The following is a 19,375-nucleotide window of genomic DNA, read 5'->3' as shown; positions in this document are numbered from 1 at the left end:
TTACCCTTAATCAACCCCAGATGCTCCAAAGCTAACGTGAGGCACAGAGTAGACACCAACCAAACACAGGTCTGCTTTCCTTTGTCTTTTCTTGGCTTTTTTCTCACCAAGCATCCTCTTATCTGAGGTGGCACTGAGAGGGGTAACTCCCCGGGACTCTGAGAGACTGGCATTCTCCACTGTTCAGTTCTCTGTCCTATTCAAGGTGCTCCTAAAGCTCCACTTGTCTGGGCTGAAGGGCTGGCCCTCGCAGACCTGGAAAGCGAGGGTGTCAGTGCTGGGAATCTACCTCTGACTCCTGACTCCTTCCTGCCCTGCCAGGGCTCGGCCATCTGAGAATCCAGATTCATTCACTTGTTCCCATCCCTCCACACATCTACACGTTACATGTGCACACCCCCCTAAGGAAGACAGTATCCTACAAGTCAAATGTGAGGACAAATCCTTATGCTTAGAAGAGGTACATGTTTTCCTCTCTAGTTCTTTCAGGACCAGTGCAGCTGTACTGCAGGGAGAAGTGCTTCATGCTGGGTCTCTAGGACTATGAGGACAGTGGATCCTGAAGTTGCCCCAGAAGTAGAGTTTTAATTATTCTCTTGTAAAGTTCCCATATCTATCTCTTGTCCATCCAACCATGTGTTCCCAATTCTCAGTTTAGAAAACAGGATCCAACAAACTACCCTTTAGGGGGGCTTATGTCCCAGAGGGTATCCTTAGAATACCACATCCCCCCACCCCCGCCATGGAGGGTAGAGCAACCACATCAACCTCTCCCTTGTCTAGAGGTCAAAGCTGGAGGGGTGGGTGAAGGAGGTGTCCCTGTACGTTTCCTTCCTTCCCCCAGCTGCCCCTTTAAGCGGGACACAGCAGACGCTCAGCTGTCCGGAGCTCTAATGCTATCCAATTGATGATGCTCTTCCTCCTGGATTATCTGTTTTCCTCAGTGGGAAAGCCTTCGAAGGCCTGTGATTTGTGTCACTTTTGTTTGCAGGCCATCAATTCTCCTTGCCTCACAAAGAGTAGTTTATCTCTGTCTGTCCAGTAGCCTGAGTTCCTGAGAGAGAACAAGTTAGGGACATGCCGGCCTCTCATGACTTATGTGAAATCAGAGGGGGTTCTTATCACAGTGAGTCCTTGGTGCTTCTGTCTTCTCCTTCCTCCTGTATCATCTTTCCTTCTCAGCCTACATATTGAGCTGGTTTTCTTCAAAGTTATGAAAGACATGAGTGATAGGTCTTGGTGCATATTTTGTGAAACAGCCATAGACATTCTCCTCCTTCTCCTCTCTCTCTCTCCCCCTCCCTCATTTCTACCTCTTCCCACACATATGTATGTGTTTTCCTCTGTATGACTGTGCATGCGTGTATATACTCACATATGTACATACACACTTGGGTCATCGTCTTTGTCTATGTTTTATATCTATGATTATATGCCTACTTATATTTATAATTGCCATCTCTGGGGAAGCATCCTATGTAACTATATACACTGTCAATAAATGCAAGGGACAACAGAATTGTCCAATTTTCATGTGGTTATATGGAGAGAATTGCTGTTAAAAATATCCATCCTATAACAAAAAGATAAACCTGATTTCTAACCATTCAACCTTGTAATAGGTTAAATGATAACAAACCATTCATTGATTTTTTTTTAAAGAGTAATAAACAGAAACATGTACCAATTGAAAGGGCCAGGCAATTCAATTATAATTAGGAAAACAAAAAGTGATGAGCCTGAACAATGCTGCCTTAGGTTTTGGGATAAGTATTGAAAATGCCAACTACATAACAATGCAGTGTTTGTTTTCTCATTATTAAAGGCACCGACACTATCACCTCATTTGTGAAAGCCAAACCCAGCTGAAAAAAGCACAAAACTCAGAAGATAGGTGTACCAGACATGCTAAAAAAATACCCATATAAGCACAAACCCAAATATAATGAAAATATATAGAAGAATATTTAAGAAAATTTATATTCATCACTCTACTGATTAATTTACCAGTCCATTCATCTGTCCATCTGTCTGTCAGTCTGTCTGTCTGCCCAACGATCCCCATTCATCTATCCATCCACTGATTCAACAAGTAGTTTTTGAGCTCTTATTATGTTTTTGGCATTGTGTCATTAATATACACTGTGGGTATTTATTAACATATACTGTAGGTATAATGACTCCAATGAAAATAACAATTCTTTCTTTTATTTTTAGTAATTGTTGCCTACACTTTCCCTGTGTGGCTAGATGGAGAAATCCTTAAATGGTTGAAGACAGACAAGGACATGCCAACATACCTTTTGTAGCCAGGCGAACACAGTTGATTTTGGTCTCCTGTGAACAACAAAAGTGAGGTTCCAGTTAATTAGTTGTGGGTTTGGTTTGTCATATAAAGAAAAGATGTACATATGGATACCTGTATATATGTCTGTATATGTATTTTTAATTACAACCTGAAATGTGTCCTTTCCATTTCTTCCCCCATCGTAATCACCTTTTTTTTTTTTTTTTTTTTAAAGATTTTAAGTAATCTCTACCCTCAATGCAGGGCTTGAACCTATAACCCCCAGATCAAGAACCACATGCTGTACCAACAGAGTTAGCCAGGCACACCAGGAATCACTTTTTAATTCTATTTCTTCATTTATTTTCAGGCAAGGTACATATTTTGTGCCTTTTAATTCCTGGCTCCCATCACCTCATAAGCTGCCTCCCAGACAGAACCACTTATAAACATCAAATCCTATGACTGCCCAGCACAGGACAACTTTTTTTTTTTTTAATTTTTTTTTTAACGTTTATTTATTTTTGAGACAGAGACAGAGCATGAGCAGGGGAGGGGCAGAGAGAGAGGGAGACACAGAATCTGAAACGGGCTCCAGGCTCTGAGCTGTCAGCACAGAGCCCGACGCGGGGCTCGAACTCACGGACCACGAGATCGTGACCTGAGCCGAAGTCGGACGCTCAACCGACTGAGCCACCCAGGCGCCCCGAGCACAGGACAACTTTAATAATAACACTAGATGGGTACACTGTACACTGTGGCATATATTAGTAGATGGCACCAAGAACATCTTTGGGAAACTATGTTGGTAAGTAAATAATAAGTAAAAAATGCATCTATCTGCACAGACTGAAACAGATACTAGACAAGATCCCAGGCAATATGAATGTGTAAGAATCAAACTGCAAAGTTCATGTTCAAAAAGTTATACTAGCCCTGAGATCTCTGGTGAACCTCACAGTTTTCATGGGTAATGTTGTGTGTGTGTATGTTTGCATGGCAATCGAATCTTTGGTGGGTAAACTATCTAGTTATTGTTGGCTGTTCCCCAAATGGACAAGACCCATAAACTTGAGATATTACTGGGCCTGCAGTTGAGTTACAGAAGAGTGTGCTCAGAAAGATCATCATTTTAGCGTGCTTTCTTAGGATCATCTCCAAGGAGGCCCTAGAATCAGTTGAAAATTCCAGTTGACTAAGTAATACGCCCAGCAACAGTCTGAATATAGTGTAGCAATGAAAATAAAAGGCAAAAAGGAATGCAAGCGTATGGGTCTCAAGAATCAAACGTGCGTCTTGCTAATGCTCACTCATAAGAAATTACTGCATCTTGAAAGCACTTGTGTTAGTCAGGTCTTTGAGGGTTCCTGGACCCAATTCTGTTTTGGGAGGGTGGTTCCTCCCCTTCCACAACATTAAGCAATCCTCAAATATCAACAGGGTGTCACAGAATTCAACTCAATTTTGATACTATCTACCTGGAGATAGCATCAGATTCTACAGGTTAAGGGTTCAGTTCCACAAGACTGCTCCCTATCCCCCACTTCAAATGATGCCAGTTTCAAGCCCCAGGCTGTTATCTGTGCTTCTGACTTACCAGCTACATTTTGGAGATTCCAATGACCTCCTCCTTAGGTTCAATTAATTTGCTAGAGCAGCTCACAGAACTCAGAGAAACAGGTTACTAAATCACCAGTTTGTTGTAAAAAGATATAACCCAGGAATAGTCCGATGCAAGAGACGCATAGGGTGAAGTATGTGGGGAGGGGCGCAGAACCTTCATGCCTTTTCCAGAAGTGCTACTCTCCCCAAACTCCATGTGGTCACCTACCCAGAAGGTCTCTGAACCCAGTCCTTCTGGGTTTTTATGGAAAGCTTCACTGCATAGTCATTATTGACTAACTCACTGGCCATTGGCTGATTCAACCTCCAGCCCCTCCCCTCTCTCCAGAGGTCCAGCAGATTGGGGTGGGGTGGGACTGTGGGACTGGAAGTTCCAACCCTCTAATCAAAAGTTGATCCTCCTGGCAACTAGCATCCTCCTTGGGTGGGGTCCCAAAGTCACCTTCATTAACGTAACAAAAGACACCTTTATCACCATTGACACTTAGGAAATTCCTAAGGTTTGGGAAGCTGTGAACCAGAAACCATGAAGAAAGACCAAATACATATGAGAAATATATTTTGGTCATCTGAAAGACCAAAAATATATTTCTTATAAGAGATCACAATATTGCATCAGGGTTATGCAGAGATATAAAACCCATGAATTGCAGGGGCAAAAAACAGTAAAGGTATATTTCCCACTCAAACCAACATGTCCAATGTAGGTGCATGACGGTCTGAGGTGGGGTAGTAGTGGTGGTTGGGGGATACTATAACCACTGTAGTCACTCAGAGACCAAGGCTGGTACCTCCATTTTAACACAAGGCTTCAGTGTTCACTGAGGCAGGAGAAGAGAATGCTGGAGTTGGGCACTGGCAATTAAATGCTTTGTATCAGAAACTACACTTGCTTGACTCAAGTTTCATTGATTAGAAGCAGTCATGTGGCCATGCCTAACTTAAGTGAAGGAAGAAATGGTAATGTCTACAGCAGAGTCTATTTTCTCTAAGCATACCTCTGAATGCTAGAGACTGTCACTTTGATTAAACTCAAGTATGATTCCCTAGTGGTGTTGAGTCTGTTCCTCAGACCACAGAAAGTCTGCCCTTGGTTTGTGTAGCAGAGATGTCTGGATACTGAAAGATAGTTCTCACATCCACTAACATTCTTCTTCCTCAACAATTCCAATGATAAGAGTTCAAGTCCTTTGAACCAATACTGGTACTCATCCTAGGACATCCTCCAGTTTGTCCCTCTTAATGAGAAGGGACTAGAATATGAAGCAGCAGTCTGCATGTGGTCTTGTCAGTATATGATTATCTAGATTATCACTATATTCTATTTTCCTTAGTTATATTGGGCTTCTGTTAACATAGCAAATATCCCAGTTTTTCAGTCATCATGATGAATGTGCCATCAACCTTACCCCCACAAAAAAATACCTGCCTGCTCCTACATACATAAATGTGGTTGTGTTTCTGGAATCCAAGTACAGAGTCATATACTGACTTCCACTGTTGACTTCCATCTTCTTTGATCTGATTGCTATTGCTTGTTCTCATATGCTTCACCATATGCAAGTTTTTGAAAATATTTTTTTCTATATTTTTATCCAGATCGTTAGTATAAGTGATAACCTAGAAAATGGCACTGATAGAGCTCTATGACATGTACCAGAATCCATCTTCCGGGCTGGCATTTATTGCTCATCAGAATTTGTGGTGGTTATCTAACTGCTCATCTCTTCAATTGTTTATGCACTTGGATCCTACTGCTGTGTTTTTCCACAAAAATATTTTGAGAATAGGGTCAAATTCACTTCAGATACTCATGCTCTGTCTACTGCACTCTTGCAATTTATCAGCCTAAGAACTCTCTCAAAGAAAGAAGGTTGGGTTGACATGACTTGTTCTTTGGGACAAGTGTTTCCTTTACATTCTTTAATGCCGAAAAGTGCTCTTTTTTCAAATAAACAATTGCTTTATTAAAAAACTGGAAAATGCAGAAATGATGCAAATATATGAAGTATTCATTTGAGATGTTCATATGATATTTGAAGAATGCTACATTTCAAGAAAAATGTTTTTTTTTTAATTTTTTTTAACATTTATTTATTTTTGAGACAGAGAGAGAGCATGAACGGGGGAGGGGCAGAGAGAGAGGGAGACACAGAATCGGAAGCAGGCTCCAGGCTCTGAGCCATCAGCCCAGAGCCCAACGCGGGGCTCAAACTCACGGACCGCGAGATCGTGACCTGAGCTGAAGTCGGACGCTCAACCAACTGAGCCACCCAGGTGCCCCAAGAAAAATGTTTTTTAAAAAGTACATCCAGAAGGCAGAAAGAAGGAAAAATTATGAATAAAAAATATGAAAATAAAGTAAAACTCTCTAAATGTGATGCCAAAGAAGCTTCAGTAACAAATGAGGTAAAACTTGAAAATGATGATAAAAGTGAGCCAACTAATTTTTTGTTTTCAAGCTTGGAGAAAGAGCAGATGTTCAACTCCTGCTGGCTTCCATTTCTGCTCTCTGGTTTAAAGGGTCAGTGAGCTGAAGCCTGAGATGGTTACAGAAAGCACAAGCTCCTGAGGACTGAAAGCTTTCTTCACATGGCTGTGCAACCACCACAATGACCATCACCCAGAAACTGTGCAGGGTGGGAGCCATACCAAGAGACTAGGAATGGTAAGAAGAATCTCCAACTTTGTATTAATACAATGAAAAAAGATTTTTACAAGTGCTATTATTAGGAAACTTGCCAATTGTGCAAGATTATTGCATACAGCAACGGGCAAGAGTTTGATGAGGTTTCACTGCTGGGGGTAATTGGTAAATATGGATCTCAACTTCAAAGTGAGTCAATCTAATCTTTTCACATCTAAGAATCTATTCTCAGGGAATAACCTGAAATGTTAGAAGGTTTATATCCTAAGATGTTGGTTCCAATGGTCTTTATAAAAGTTAAAGTGAAGCTCCACATACCGGTCTAACTCTACAGGCATGGTAAAGAAATTGTAGTCTATCCACACAGTGGAATATTATGAAGCTAACCAAAAATAATTGTGAGTACCATATAATAACATGGCATAGTACACGTAAAAATATATTAAAGGAATAAAGCAAAGTACAATCTTTACTACAACATGCAAATATAAACATTTAAAAATAACTTGTGAAAGAAATATACTTAAGAAGCATTACTTGGTTCATTTGAAGTACAACATACATAGAGACAAGTATACTAACTTTAACTACAATTTTCCAAGTTTTCTATCTTTAAGTTTTTATTTGAGAGAGAGAGAGAGAGAAAGAGAGAGAGAGAGCGCACACACACATAGGAGAAAGGGGCAGAGGGAGAAAAAGAATCTTTTTTAAAAAAAGTTTTATTTATTTTGAGAGAGGGAGAGTGTGTGATTGAGTGCATGTGCCTGTTAGCAGGGGAGGGGAAGAGAGAGAGCGAGAGAGAGAGGGAGAGAGAGAATCCCAAGCAGGCTCCTTGCTGTCAGTGTGGAGCCCAGCAGGGCTCAAACTCATCAAGTATGAGATCATGACCTGAGCCAAAACCAAGAGTCACATGCTTAACTGACGGAGCCACCCAGGCACCCAAGTTTGCCAAGTTTTGCACAAAGTAAATACGCACCTATGGCCAGCACCCCAGATGAAAACACCAACTATTACCAGCACATCATGCTCCCTCTGGGTCACTTCATCCCTGCAGTAGTGAAAACACTAACCTGCCTTCTGTGGGAATGTTTTCTGTAAAATGGGTCATATTAAAGGGAATCTGGGTAGTTTCAATGGTTTCTTCTGCTGCTTGCTTTCCTTCATTGGGTCATTTGTGACAATTTTCTGAGAATCTTCTTCCCTTCCACAGTTGCATGTGTGAAAGTGAGCCATTTCTGACACCACCTCCTCCACCCCACATCTATTAAAAGCTGTTTTCTATAATCTGGAGCACATGTCTCATTATACTTGACTCTCCCTGGCTCTCACAAACATGATGTTGACATGTCTGCTTTCTCCCAAATTCCTGACACCTCTAATTCCATAACCAATTTGTCTTTGTTGGTTAGAATTAGATACAGAATAACAAAGTCCTAAGTCACTCTCTTGCCCTTCTGCGTGATTGAATTGTTAGCAAGCAAGTTGGGAACATGCTAGACGCTCTGCATCCCAACATATGGGGAGTCTGGCCAGTGTGCACATACCCAAAGTCCCCAATCCATTCAATAAACAGGAAATGAGTACTTTCTTTGTGCCAAGATTATATAAAGCTTTGGGGAAAGGAGAAACATTTGGTACACTTTCTGTTCTATCTCCATTAATTATATCCTACTTCTAGATGTGTCATATATTCTGGGACAGTACAATATAATTTCCTTTCCCTATCATTTTAACTTCACTCACAGACAGCCCAGTCCCCACTCCGGACTGGCAAATCTGGACACAGGTATATATCACCTTAGAGTAGAATTTAATATCCTAACTGTTCTGATTCTGTTGAGACCTGCTTCTACTCAAGCTCTGCCAGTGCTGGGCAATATAAAGCAAGTCACTGCTGCTCTCTATGGCTCAATTTCCCCATGAATCAAATAACAGAGACAGGGTTGGAAAAGGCCAATTTGGTAGAGTGGGCAGGGTATTCTAAGGTTGCTTCAAGTTCTCAAAACGCTGAGTCTGGTTTCAGCTACTGGCAGTATGCCTTTTCTTTCAGTACTCTTTTTCTTGACATCACTCCATATCATACCACACCCCACAACACATAGCTCACTAAAAAAACCCAAATGCCTCATGTCTACAACTACTTACCTACTCATAGTCCCCATTTCAAGACTAGATCAAGTCTGTCTCATCTATATATCCATCCTTTCACCATCTGCTAAAATTATAGGATGTCTCTTTAATTCAGAGGCATAGTGCCCAAGGCATCAAGCATTTTAGTAGATGCTAATTATTATCCAGTTAGACTTAGGTTAAGTTGTGTCACTACCCTGACCAAGAAGCCCTAGGTACCTGAGTAGTACATAAAATTCTTACTCTACTCCCATTAGACTGCCCTATGTATAGGATGGGGATTTGGTTCTCACCCTAGTTTTCACATAATTTTCCCACTTACCATAACTCATGCCTTTGTCTTCTCTAAGATTGAGATACCCTAGTAAATACAATGGGAATTAGCCCTGACACCATAGTCTACTTTGCCAAGTTGCTTTGGCTCCTGCCTTAATATTCCTCTAAGACTTGGCTAGGGCCCCAACAGCCCACTTATTCCTTTATTTATTTATTCATTTGGTCAGCCAATCAACAGTTATTTATTGATGTGATCACTATTGATTATATGGATGATTACTGAATGATCACTATGTGCCAGGCATTGTGCTGGGTACTAGTGTTACAGGATGAACAAAACAGACAGGGTCCATGTCCTCATGGAGCATGTACACATTATTTTCCAATATTTGTGACTAACATTAGATACCTATTCTCACAAGTAAGTATCTGATTACAAGTTGCAATAAACACTGTGAGGAAGAAGTACTAGGTGCTAAGTATGTGTAAGAAGAAGACACGAAGTGTGGATGGGAAGGAAAAAGATACACTGCCTTGAGAAAAGACCATTTAACTTGTGACTTGGGAGATAAGTAGGAGTTAGATATATGAAGTATAAAAAAAATGTGTCCTGGATTCAGGAACAAATGTGAAAAGACTTGGACGTGAGAAAATGCATGGTGTAGTGGAAGATATAAACAAGTCTGGAATGGTTACATTATAAAGAAGGACTTGGAGAATGATATGAGGTGAAGCTAGAGACAGAAGCCTCGTAGAGCCTTTTAGACTGTACAGTTTTGGCCTATATTTTAAGAAGAACTGGAAGCCATCAAAGATTTATTTGCAGAAACAATGAAGTTTTCAGATTTACATTTTTTTTAAATGTAAAGAATTTAGGGGTGCTTGCGTGGCTCAATTGGTTAAGCTTCTGACTCTAGATTTCAGCTCTGGTCACGATCTCACAGTTCCTGAGATCAGGCCCTGCATCAGGCTTGGTGCTGAAAGCAAGGAGCCTTCTTGAGATGCTCTCTCTCCCTCTCTTTCTGCCCAACCCCACTGTTTCTCTCTCTCCCTCTCTCAAAATAAATAAATAAATTTACAAAAATAAAATAATAAAATGTAGAGACTGTTATATACAGAACAGACTTATGGTACAAGAAAAATTAGTAAGTAGGAAGAATGTGGTGTAGTCTAGCCAAGAGATGGTGGTGGCCAAGACAGTGACTGCAGGGATCCTGTTTCAACCTCCCCCATCCTTGGAAGGCATATTTTGGCTCTGCCTGACCCTAGAGACCTTCCAACACCTCACCCCACCCCATGCTTATGAATCAGTATTGGCTTCTGATACGGACACCAACTGGGTCCTCAGTCTAGCCTCTCTGTACCCCAATTCCCCTTGACTCTCTTCCAAAAATCCACAAAGTACACAACATTAGCATAATTAAAATACAGAGAATGCTCAAAACTTCATAATCACTGTTAGGAAAAAAATTAAACACCACAAATGAACGAAATATTTTTAAGGTTTTCAGCACAAGCTTTTGTGGACAGCAAGGGCCATATGGAAAAGCAACATGAAAGAGAAGAGAGGTGAGCCAGTAGAGGGTGTAAGATTGATCTAAAATGATCTTTAGGGGAGCATGGGTGGCTCAGTCAGTTGAGCATCTGACTCTTGACTTTGGCTCAGGTCATTGGATCAAGTACCATATTGGGCTCTACACTGGGCATGAAGCCTGCTTAGGATTCTCTCTCGCTCTTCCTCTGCCCACCACCCCTGCCTATGTGCAGCTCTCTAAAAAATAATAATAATAAAATAATAATAATAAAAATAAAAATAATAAAACGATCTCTAGCAAGACCAAGTTTGTATGTATAAAAAATCTGAAAATATGTGAAAATGCTGATAGATTAAGACATTGAGTAGGTGGAAAGGACTTGAAGGCACACATAATTCAAGGTGGCAACCTTAAATAGATCACTTATAGGGGAAAATAAGGTAAAAAGAAGGGAAATGTGCCCTTGGGGGGAGATTTATTGAGGAAAAGGAAAAGAGGCAAGAGGAATTTTAAGATCCTGTGAGTCAAAAGAGAGAGAGAGAGAAAACAGCAGCAACATGAGTCCAAGAACACACATCCACCCATCCTCCATCAGGGACAAGACTTAAGTCATCCATTAAAAAATCATATTTCACTCCCCTATCAGAATACTGTGTTTTTAAACTAAAATCTTGTAAGCCACCTTCAATCTACACTATGAATAAAAGGAAAGTGCCAAATAAAGCTACTCTACGAAGAAAACAGAAAATAAAAATAAAAACATCTCAAGTGATAAAAATAAACCCCCCTCAAATTAAGGGAAAAACAAAACAAAACCATCACAAACCAAAACGAAAATTGTAACCACCACTCCAAATTGAATTAAATTTCCTCAAACAACTCTGAATTATAAATGCAAAGATTAAAAACTGACATGTATAAAAAATCAGCAGAAAAAAAAAGAGTTGAGTGAACTTAGGAAAATAAGAAGAAAGGCAAAAGCACTTCAGAAATGATGTTTAAATAACAAGGTGTCCAAAGAAAAATTTTTATAAGTGGCACTGAAGAAAGGAAAAAACAACCAAGAAAAAGAAAATAAAATAAAGAATAAAATAGCAAGGGTCAGTGAAAGGTGACTGAGAGGGAAGACAAAGAAGTTCCAATATATGTATACTTGAAATTCCTGAGAAGACAGATGGAACAATTGGATAGGGAGAGATTTAGAACAATAATCAAAGGAAAATTCTGGGATTAAAAGACACCCTGAGCCTATATATTGAAAGGACCCAAAGACTCAAAAGATTGATTCCAAGATTCTAATAAAACAATTCAACTTAAAAAAAAAAAAAGTCCTCAAAGACTCCAGGCAAAGAAATCACAAGGGCAAGAGATGTCATGAGATATCTCCAAAGCAACATCAAAGTCCATGAAATAAGGGGCAGCATTTTCAAGAAACTCAAAGAATGAAATTATGAACCAAGAGTTTTACAACTAGCCAGGTGTCTTTTGAATATCAAAGCTATAGGAAAGTAACTTTCAACATTCAACAGCTCAATGAATACCACGCCTGTGACTCTTTCTTGAGGAATGTATCAGAGGATAAATTTCATTCAACAAAGAGTGGACCAAGAAAATTTCAGCAAAAAGACTAACGGTAAGCATTTAATATATTTATTGTAAATATAAGACTAAAACAAGGTAGGGACATAATTGAGAGCAGAACACAGAAATGTTATATTTTCTGACAATGCAGGAGTAATGCAAGAAACAGTGAGAAAGAGAATAAACAGGGGAAAAGGAGAGTAGGACAAATTCATTGGTTGTTCACAGGCACTAGGTGAAAGTCGATGGATACCATCAAAAATTGACAAGCCAGTGATGTCTGCAAGATGGAAGAATAAGAGTTTCCAGCACTCATCCTCCCACAGAAATGTAATTTTCTCCTCCCACCCACAGAGGAGAGTACCTTTATGAGAGCTCAGAAGTCCAGCAGAGAGGTTGCAGTACCCCACTGGAGCAAAAAGTCTGAAAACAAATGCATCCAAGAGGGTAAGAAGAGCAATTTCATTTTACTTGTGGCACAGCCCAGTGCCCAGAGAGACCCCTCAGCCCACGATTTCTCTCCTGGGGGAATGTGAGAGCACAGTGAATGCCTGGCTTCCCCAGACAGGCAAGATGCTGCCCAAGAGGCCCATTTCTTTGTTGCCCCAACTAGAATACTGAGGGGATCAGCATGGCTAAATAGTCTGAGGGATGTTTGGAGCAGGGAAAAGAAAAATGTGGTATATACAGAACTATGAACTACTGTGGAGCCTTAAGAAAGAAAGACATCCTGCCATTTTTAACAACACGGATGAACCTGGAGGACATTATGCAAAATGAAATAAACCAGACAAAGAAAAACAAATATGTGTGATCTCACAAAGTGGAATCTAAAAAAGTTGAAATCATAAAAGCAGAGAGGGGAACGGGTGGTTTTAAGGGGCTAGAGAGCAGGGGAAATGAGAAGATACTGGTCCAAGAGTTATGCAGGATTCATAAATTCTGCAGATCTGTAAAATATTGTTATCTTTTTTTTAATGTTTATTTATTTTTGAGAGAGAGAGTGAGGGGGGAGGGGCAGAGAGAGAGGGAGACACAGAGTCTGAAGCAGGCTCCAGGTTCTGAGCTGTCAGCACAGAGCCTGATGCGGGGTTCAAACTCACAGACTGTGAGATCATGAGCTGAGCCAAAGTCGCACACTCGCTGACTGAGCCACCCAGGTGCCCCTAAAACACTCTATGTTATACTTGAAACTTGCTAAGAGAGTCTTAAGTGTTCTCACCACACACAATGTGAGGTGATAGGTATGGTAATCAGCCTGATTATGGTAATCATTTCATAATGTACATGTGCATCAAAACATCACATTACAGCTTAAATATATACAATTATTACTTGTTAATTATACTTTAATAATTCTGGGGAAAAATGCTGACCAACCAGACAAGAAAAGGTTAGATATGAAAAGAGGATTAAAGAGTTACAAAGGGAAGTACCAGAACAAACGTACAAACCTTTCTAAATATCAGAAGATAGTTTAGCACAAATGAATAAGGAAAACACATATTAAATTAGGATATAAAGAATGGGTGCTAGAGTTGAGACCAAACATGTCAGTCATGTCAACACTTGTGAATGGGTTTAACTCAATTAAATTAAAGAGACTTCAAATTGCCTCATAAAGCAAGACCCAACTATCTGCTATGTATAAAGGTCACACCTAAAACAAAGTGATTCAGAAAGGCAACAATAAAGGAATGGGGAAAATTATACATAAAAAAAAAAAAAACCCAGCAGAAATAGCAATCCTGATATCAGACACACCAGAATACAATTCAAAAAGCATTAAACACAACAAAGGACACTTTTTAAACCCACAATTAATGGGAAATATAACAGGTATGAATATCTAGGCACCAAACCCACAATAATCACTTTTATGAAGTAGAAACTAGAAGAGATACAAGAATAATAGACTATTGTCACAATAAGTCAGATCAAGTGGGAAGAGACAGGCACAGACCTAGAAAAGCTCAAATAATTAGGCAGCTCCAGTGGATGTACATCAAACCCTACAGCCTGTTAACAGACAGAAACCTTCCCCTTATGAGCTTATGAAACATTTACAAAAACTGAGCATGCATTAGCTAATTAAGAAAGCATCACTATGTTCCATAAAGTAGAATTATTATCAATATTCTATGATTACAGTGTAATAAAATTAGAAATTATTAAGAATATTAAAAAACCAAACAGGCCCTTCCTCCTGGAAAGTTCCAAAATAATTTCTTTTGACTTACTCCTGGGCGAATGTGGAGTTAAAATATAATGAAGATTCTACAGATCAGAATCTATGAAAAACAGAGCAGTGATAAAGCGAAAGAATGAAAAAAAAAATCAAATTTCTAGCACAAAAATCTAGAAAAGGAACAAAAAATGGGCCAAAAAGCATACAAGGGGGAATGATAAATGCAAAAGCAGAAACTATTGAAGAGAAAAATAGTAAGGAATAAAAATGGTAAAAAGAGAGGAAGCACCATTATACAAATAAGGAATGACAAGGGGGAAATAACTATTGAAAAAGAAGAAATCTGTAAAAATGACACTACTCCTTAGATGTCTGGAAATAAATTCTGAAAAGCTAAATAAAATTGATAAATGCCTAGGAAAAATGGGTCCTAATAGAAATAAAAACTTACAGCACATTCCACAGAAGAAACAGAGAAAGATATCAAGGACTATGCAAACGGTGCCCAGATGTTTTCACAGGGAAACTGCAACCAGACTGTTGAAGACAAGATAGCACTAACATATATTATTCTACAACATGGAAAATGAAGGAAGGCTTGCTCATTTCGTTATGAAACCAGCCTAACACTGACACACAAACTTAGTAAAGATAATACCAAAAAAAAAAAAAAAAAAAAGAAAAGGGAAATTATAGATCAATTTTATGTTCCAATGTGTAAAACTCTTAACATGTTAGTAAACAGAATTAAACACTTGCATTGAGAAAAGTTAAATGCTATGACCAAGAGGAATGTATTCTAGAAGTGGAAGGTTGGTTCGATGTGAAGAAATCCATTCATATGATACATACACACACACTGTATTAAGAGATCAAAGAAGAAAATCCTATCATTATATCTAACATAAAAAAAGCATTTGATGCAATTCAATACTTATTTCTAATTTAAAAAGCCACTCAAGAAAATAGGAATTGATGAATACTTTCATAATATAATGAAAAAACATATTTTAGTCCTAAAATCAGCATCCTACTTAATGGGGATTTAGTAAAGGCATTCCCACTAACATCAAGATCAAGAGTAGAATATTCTCTGTCTCCACTACCCCTTTAGAAAATACTGGAAGTAGCAGCCAGTGCAACTTGTATAAAAGAAATCAAATAGAGGCATATAAATTGGAAAATAAACTTTAAAATATTTCTGTTTGCAAATGACATCATGGTATATCTAGAAATCCTTAGAGAATTAATGATAAAAATTAGCAGGATATAAAATTAACATATAAAGTGAACAGTATCCATATATACAACTGATAGTCAGAGGATATGATGCCAGCAAATCCCATTTACAATGACAACTAAGTTTAAATACTTGGTAATAAACTTACCAAGAAGTGCAAAACCTTTATAAAGAAAATTTTACAACACCCCTGAAAAACATAATGGCAGACTGGAACAAAAAAAAGTTATGCTCTGTTCTCAGCTAGGACAATATAACATCTTAAAGATGTCAGTTCACCCTAATTAACATGTAAATGAGTGGTAATAGCAGTAAAATTACTAATAGGATTTTTATGGAGCTGGACAAGTGATACTAAGACTTGCATGAAAAAATGAACATGCAAAAAGTAGGAAATCACTGGAAGAGAAAGTCCAGGCAGGACAACTTGCCCTAACACATATTAAAAACATAAAATCTCTGTAATTTTACCAGTGTGGTATTAGTGCATAAATAGGCCAATGGGCCAGGGGAACAGAATGCAAAATCCAGAGAAAGACCCAAGAACATATGAAAATCTAAAATATGAGAAAAGGGGCATCTCAAATTACTGGGGCAAAGATGGACTTATAAATAAATGTTGCTAGGACAACCAAACAGACATTTGGGGAAAAAAGACAAAATTAAATCCATACTTCACACCATACACAAAAATAAACACCAAACATCAGAAATTTAAATGTAAAGAAATGAAACTATACAAGCAGAAGAAGCAAACATGTGTGAATTCCTTTATAAACTTGGTGTAAGATTTTTCACTCTGACTTAAAGTGTAGATGCAATAAAAAAAAATTGATGCTTTTCACTACCTTTTTTTTTTTTTTTTTTTTTTTTGGTGTGGCAAAAACACTGATAAGCAGAGTCAAAAGACAACAAACTGGGAAAAATTGCAACATATAGCACAGAGAAAGAGTTAATATCCTTTGGGGTGCCTGGGTGGCTCAATCAGTTGAGCGCCCAACTCTTTGATTTTTGTCTTGGGGTATGACCTCAGGGTTCGTGAGTTTGAGCCCTCCATCAAGCCCTGCAATGACAGTGCAGAGCCTGCTTGGGATTCTTTCTCTCTCCCTCTCTCTGTTCCTCCCCAACTTGTGCTTTCTCTGTCTCTCAAAATAAATAAATTAAAAAAACAACACTTTAAAGTAAAAAGAAAAGAGGGTCTGCCTGGGTGGCTCAGTCAGTTAAGCGTCCAACTTCGGTTCAGGTCATATCTCACAGTTCGTGAGTTCGAGCCCTCCGTCAGGGCTCTGTGCTGACATCTCAGAGCCTGGAGCCTGCTTTGGATTCTGTGTCTCCCTCTCTGCCATTTTCCCGTTCACACTCTGTTTGTCTCTCTCTAAAAAATAAACATTAAAAAAATTAAAAAGAGAAGAGCTAATATCCCTTCCTTATATATAAATAGACCTTAGAAATTGAGGGGAAAAGGTAAAAAGCCTGATAGAAAATCAGGCAAAAGACATAAGGAAAAGCGGCTGGCTCTGTCGGTAGAACAGGCAATTCTTGATCTCGGGATCATGAGTCTGAGCTCCACGATAGGAACAAAGTTTACTTAAAAATATACATATATAAAGCAGTAATTAAAAAATTAAATTAAAATGTCTCCTAAATATATGAACATATATTTTAAAATGTATGACTTCACTTATAATAAGAGAAAGGAGATTAAAAACATATTGAGATAAAACTTCTTTTAAAATTGAGGTATAATTGAAATACAATATTATATTAGTTTCATGTAGACAACACAGTGACTCAACATTTTTATACATTGTGAAATGATCACCACAACAAGTCTAGTTACCATCTGTCACCATACAAAGTTGATACAATATTATTGACTATATTCCCTATGGCATACATTGCCCCTGACCAATTTATTTTATTAAAATTGGCATTCTTGTTCCCCTTCAATCATTTTGCTCTCCCCCAAGCCCCTCCCTTCTAGTAACCAACAATTTGTTCTCTGTATTTATGAGTATGAGTCTTGTTATATTTGTTTGCTTTGTTTTTTAGATTCCACATATAAGTAAAGTCATGAAGTATTTGTCTTTCTCTGACTTACTTGCCTTAGCATAATCATATTCTCAAAGTCTGGCTAGCCATGCTGTCACAAATGGCAAGATTTCATTCTTTTTTTTTTTTTAATGGCTGAGTAGTGTTCCACTGTGCACGTGTATATACACATCATATAAACATATATATGTACATACATGACACGTCTTCTTTATCCACTCACCCACTGATGAATACTTAGGTTGTTTCAATCAAAAAGATACATGCACCCCTACATTTGTTGCAGCATTATTTAATAGCCAAGATAAAATTTCTTATGTATAACTTTGGAGACACCTCCCAAAATACAGAAATATATATTCATACATTCCTTTATTACAGTAGTGTTTGCAATTGAAAAATACTGGGAAAAATCTATATGTACATATAGGAGAATAATTGAGTAGACTAATATAGCTACATCATGAAATACTATGAAGCTACAAAAAAGAATGATCTCTATGAAATAATATAAAGTGATTTTCAGGCCTCCATGGTATGTCACCTTTTTTATAAGAGGAAATAAAATATATGTGAACTTCTTAATTTTTTCCAATAATTTACAAGAAACCAATGACACTGATTTCCCACAGGGGATAGTGGGAATGGGGGGGAAAGAAATGGTATGTACCTTTCTGCATACACTTCTTTTGTATAGCTTACACTTTTGGAACCATGTTGCAATGTTTTACATATCCAAAAAAAAAAAAGCAGTAAGAATGGGGAAAGGGGCAGGTACCTGGGTGGCTCAGTTGGTTAAGTGGCCAACTCTTGATTTCAGCTCAGGTCATGATCTCACACTTGTGAGATCAAGCCCCACATTGGGCGTGGAACCTGCCCAAGATTCTCTCTCTCCCTCTGCTCCTCCCCCCGTCTCAAAAAATAAATGGGTAAAATGAACCCAAAATTAGTAACAAAGATAACCAAATAAACCTAACTACATTCCCAATAAACAACCGTACCTTAGAGAAAGAAAAAAGAACCAACTAACTCTGAACACAATATTTTGTACAGCCCATCTATAAGTCTATGTTAAATCCTAGTTAATTGGTTTGTTTTACAAAGTGATATAGGTTAGTAATTCTGAAAATAATTTTTAGGTATTCTAGGGTTGAGTGAATAAGGAAACATGTTGAGAATAATTAAAATTTCTCACTGCCAGAGAAGTGAGCTGAAATATGGGAGGGGTGAAGACTGAAATGAATCCTGTGATGTCAGACTGGAATTAGGGCTATGATTATAAACTCTTGGTTTTTAATACAGAGATTATTATTAACTGGCTAGGCAGTCAGAGAGGCAGATAGATATAGGAAAGTATATAGGTACATGTATATCTTGTATTTGTTTTCACTGTGAGAGCCAGAAGCAATAATACCCATCAGCAACAATACTCAGCAGCTCTGAGATCTTGGTTTCTAAGTACCATTCTCTATTAAAGGAATTGGAGTTGGTGCACAAAAAGCACAATAAATGGTACCAGAAAAATAAAAAAAAGTTTCCAAGAACTTATGGGGACATATCACAAGGACAAAGGTACTTCTCTGAAGGTATACTTCTTATATTTGCACGATCTGGACAGAGAGACAAATGAGAGCCACAAACTGCTTACTTAAATGCTTAAATCAATAGATCAAACTAATGACCTGTTAAATGAGATATACTCGTTCCATCCTACTTTGGCAAATGCATCTGTACATAAAAACAAAAATCAGAAGATACATGCATAGTTTTCACCTGGCTATAAGTCAGCAAAATATATCTTAAAAAAAAAGGGATA

The 19,375-nt window shown here is 38.3% G+C and overlaps 1 protein-coding gene across 1 annotated transcript in view; it reads right to left on the bottom strand.

The window, feature by feature from the left end:
• Positions 1-19,375, bottom strand: part of PTPRT (protein tyrosine phosphatase receptor type T) — a 632,313-nt gene that overhangs the window by 71,451 nt on the left and 541,487 nt on the right. The window contains exon 12 of the mRNA XM_049650393.1: positions 2,301-2,337. Within this exon, the coding sequence (XP_049506350.1) occupies positions 2,301-2,337 (37 nt within the window). The remainder of the gene's footprint in view (positions 1-2,300; positions 2,338-19,375) is intronic.

The sequence above is a fragment of the Panthera uncia genome, assembly GCF_023721935.1.
Source record: "Panthera uncia isolate 11264 chromosome A3 unlocalized genomic scaffold, Puncia_PCG_1.0 HiC_scaffold_11, whole genome shotgun sequence".
NCBI classification, from domain to species: domain Eukaryota; kingdom Metazoa; phylum Chordata; class Mammalia; order Carnivora; family Felidae; genus Panthera; species Panthera uncia.
This window is presented reverse-complemented; position numbering and strand designations above follow the sequence as displayed.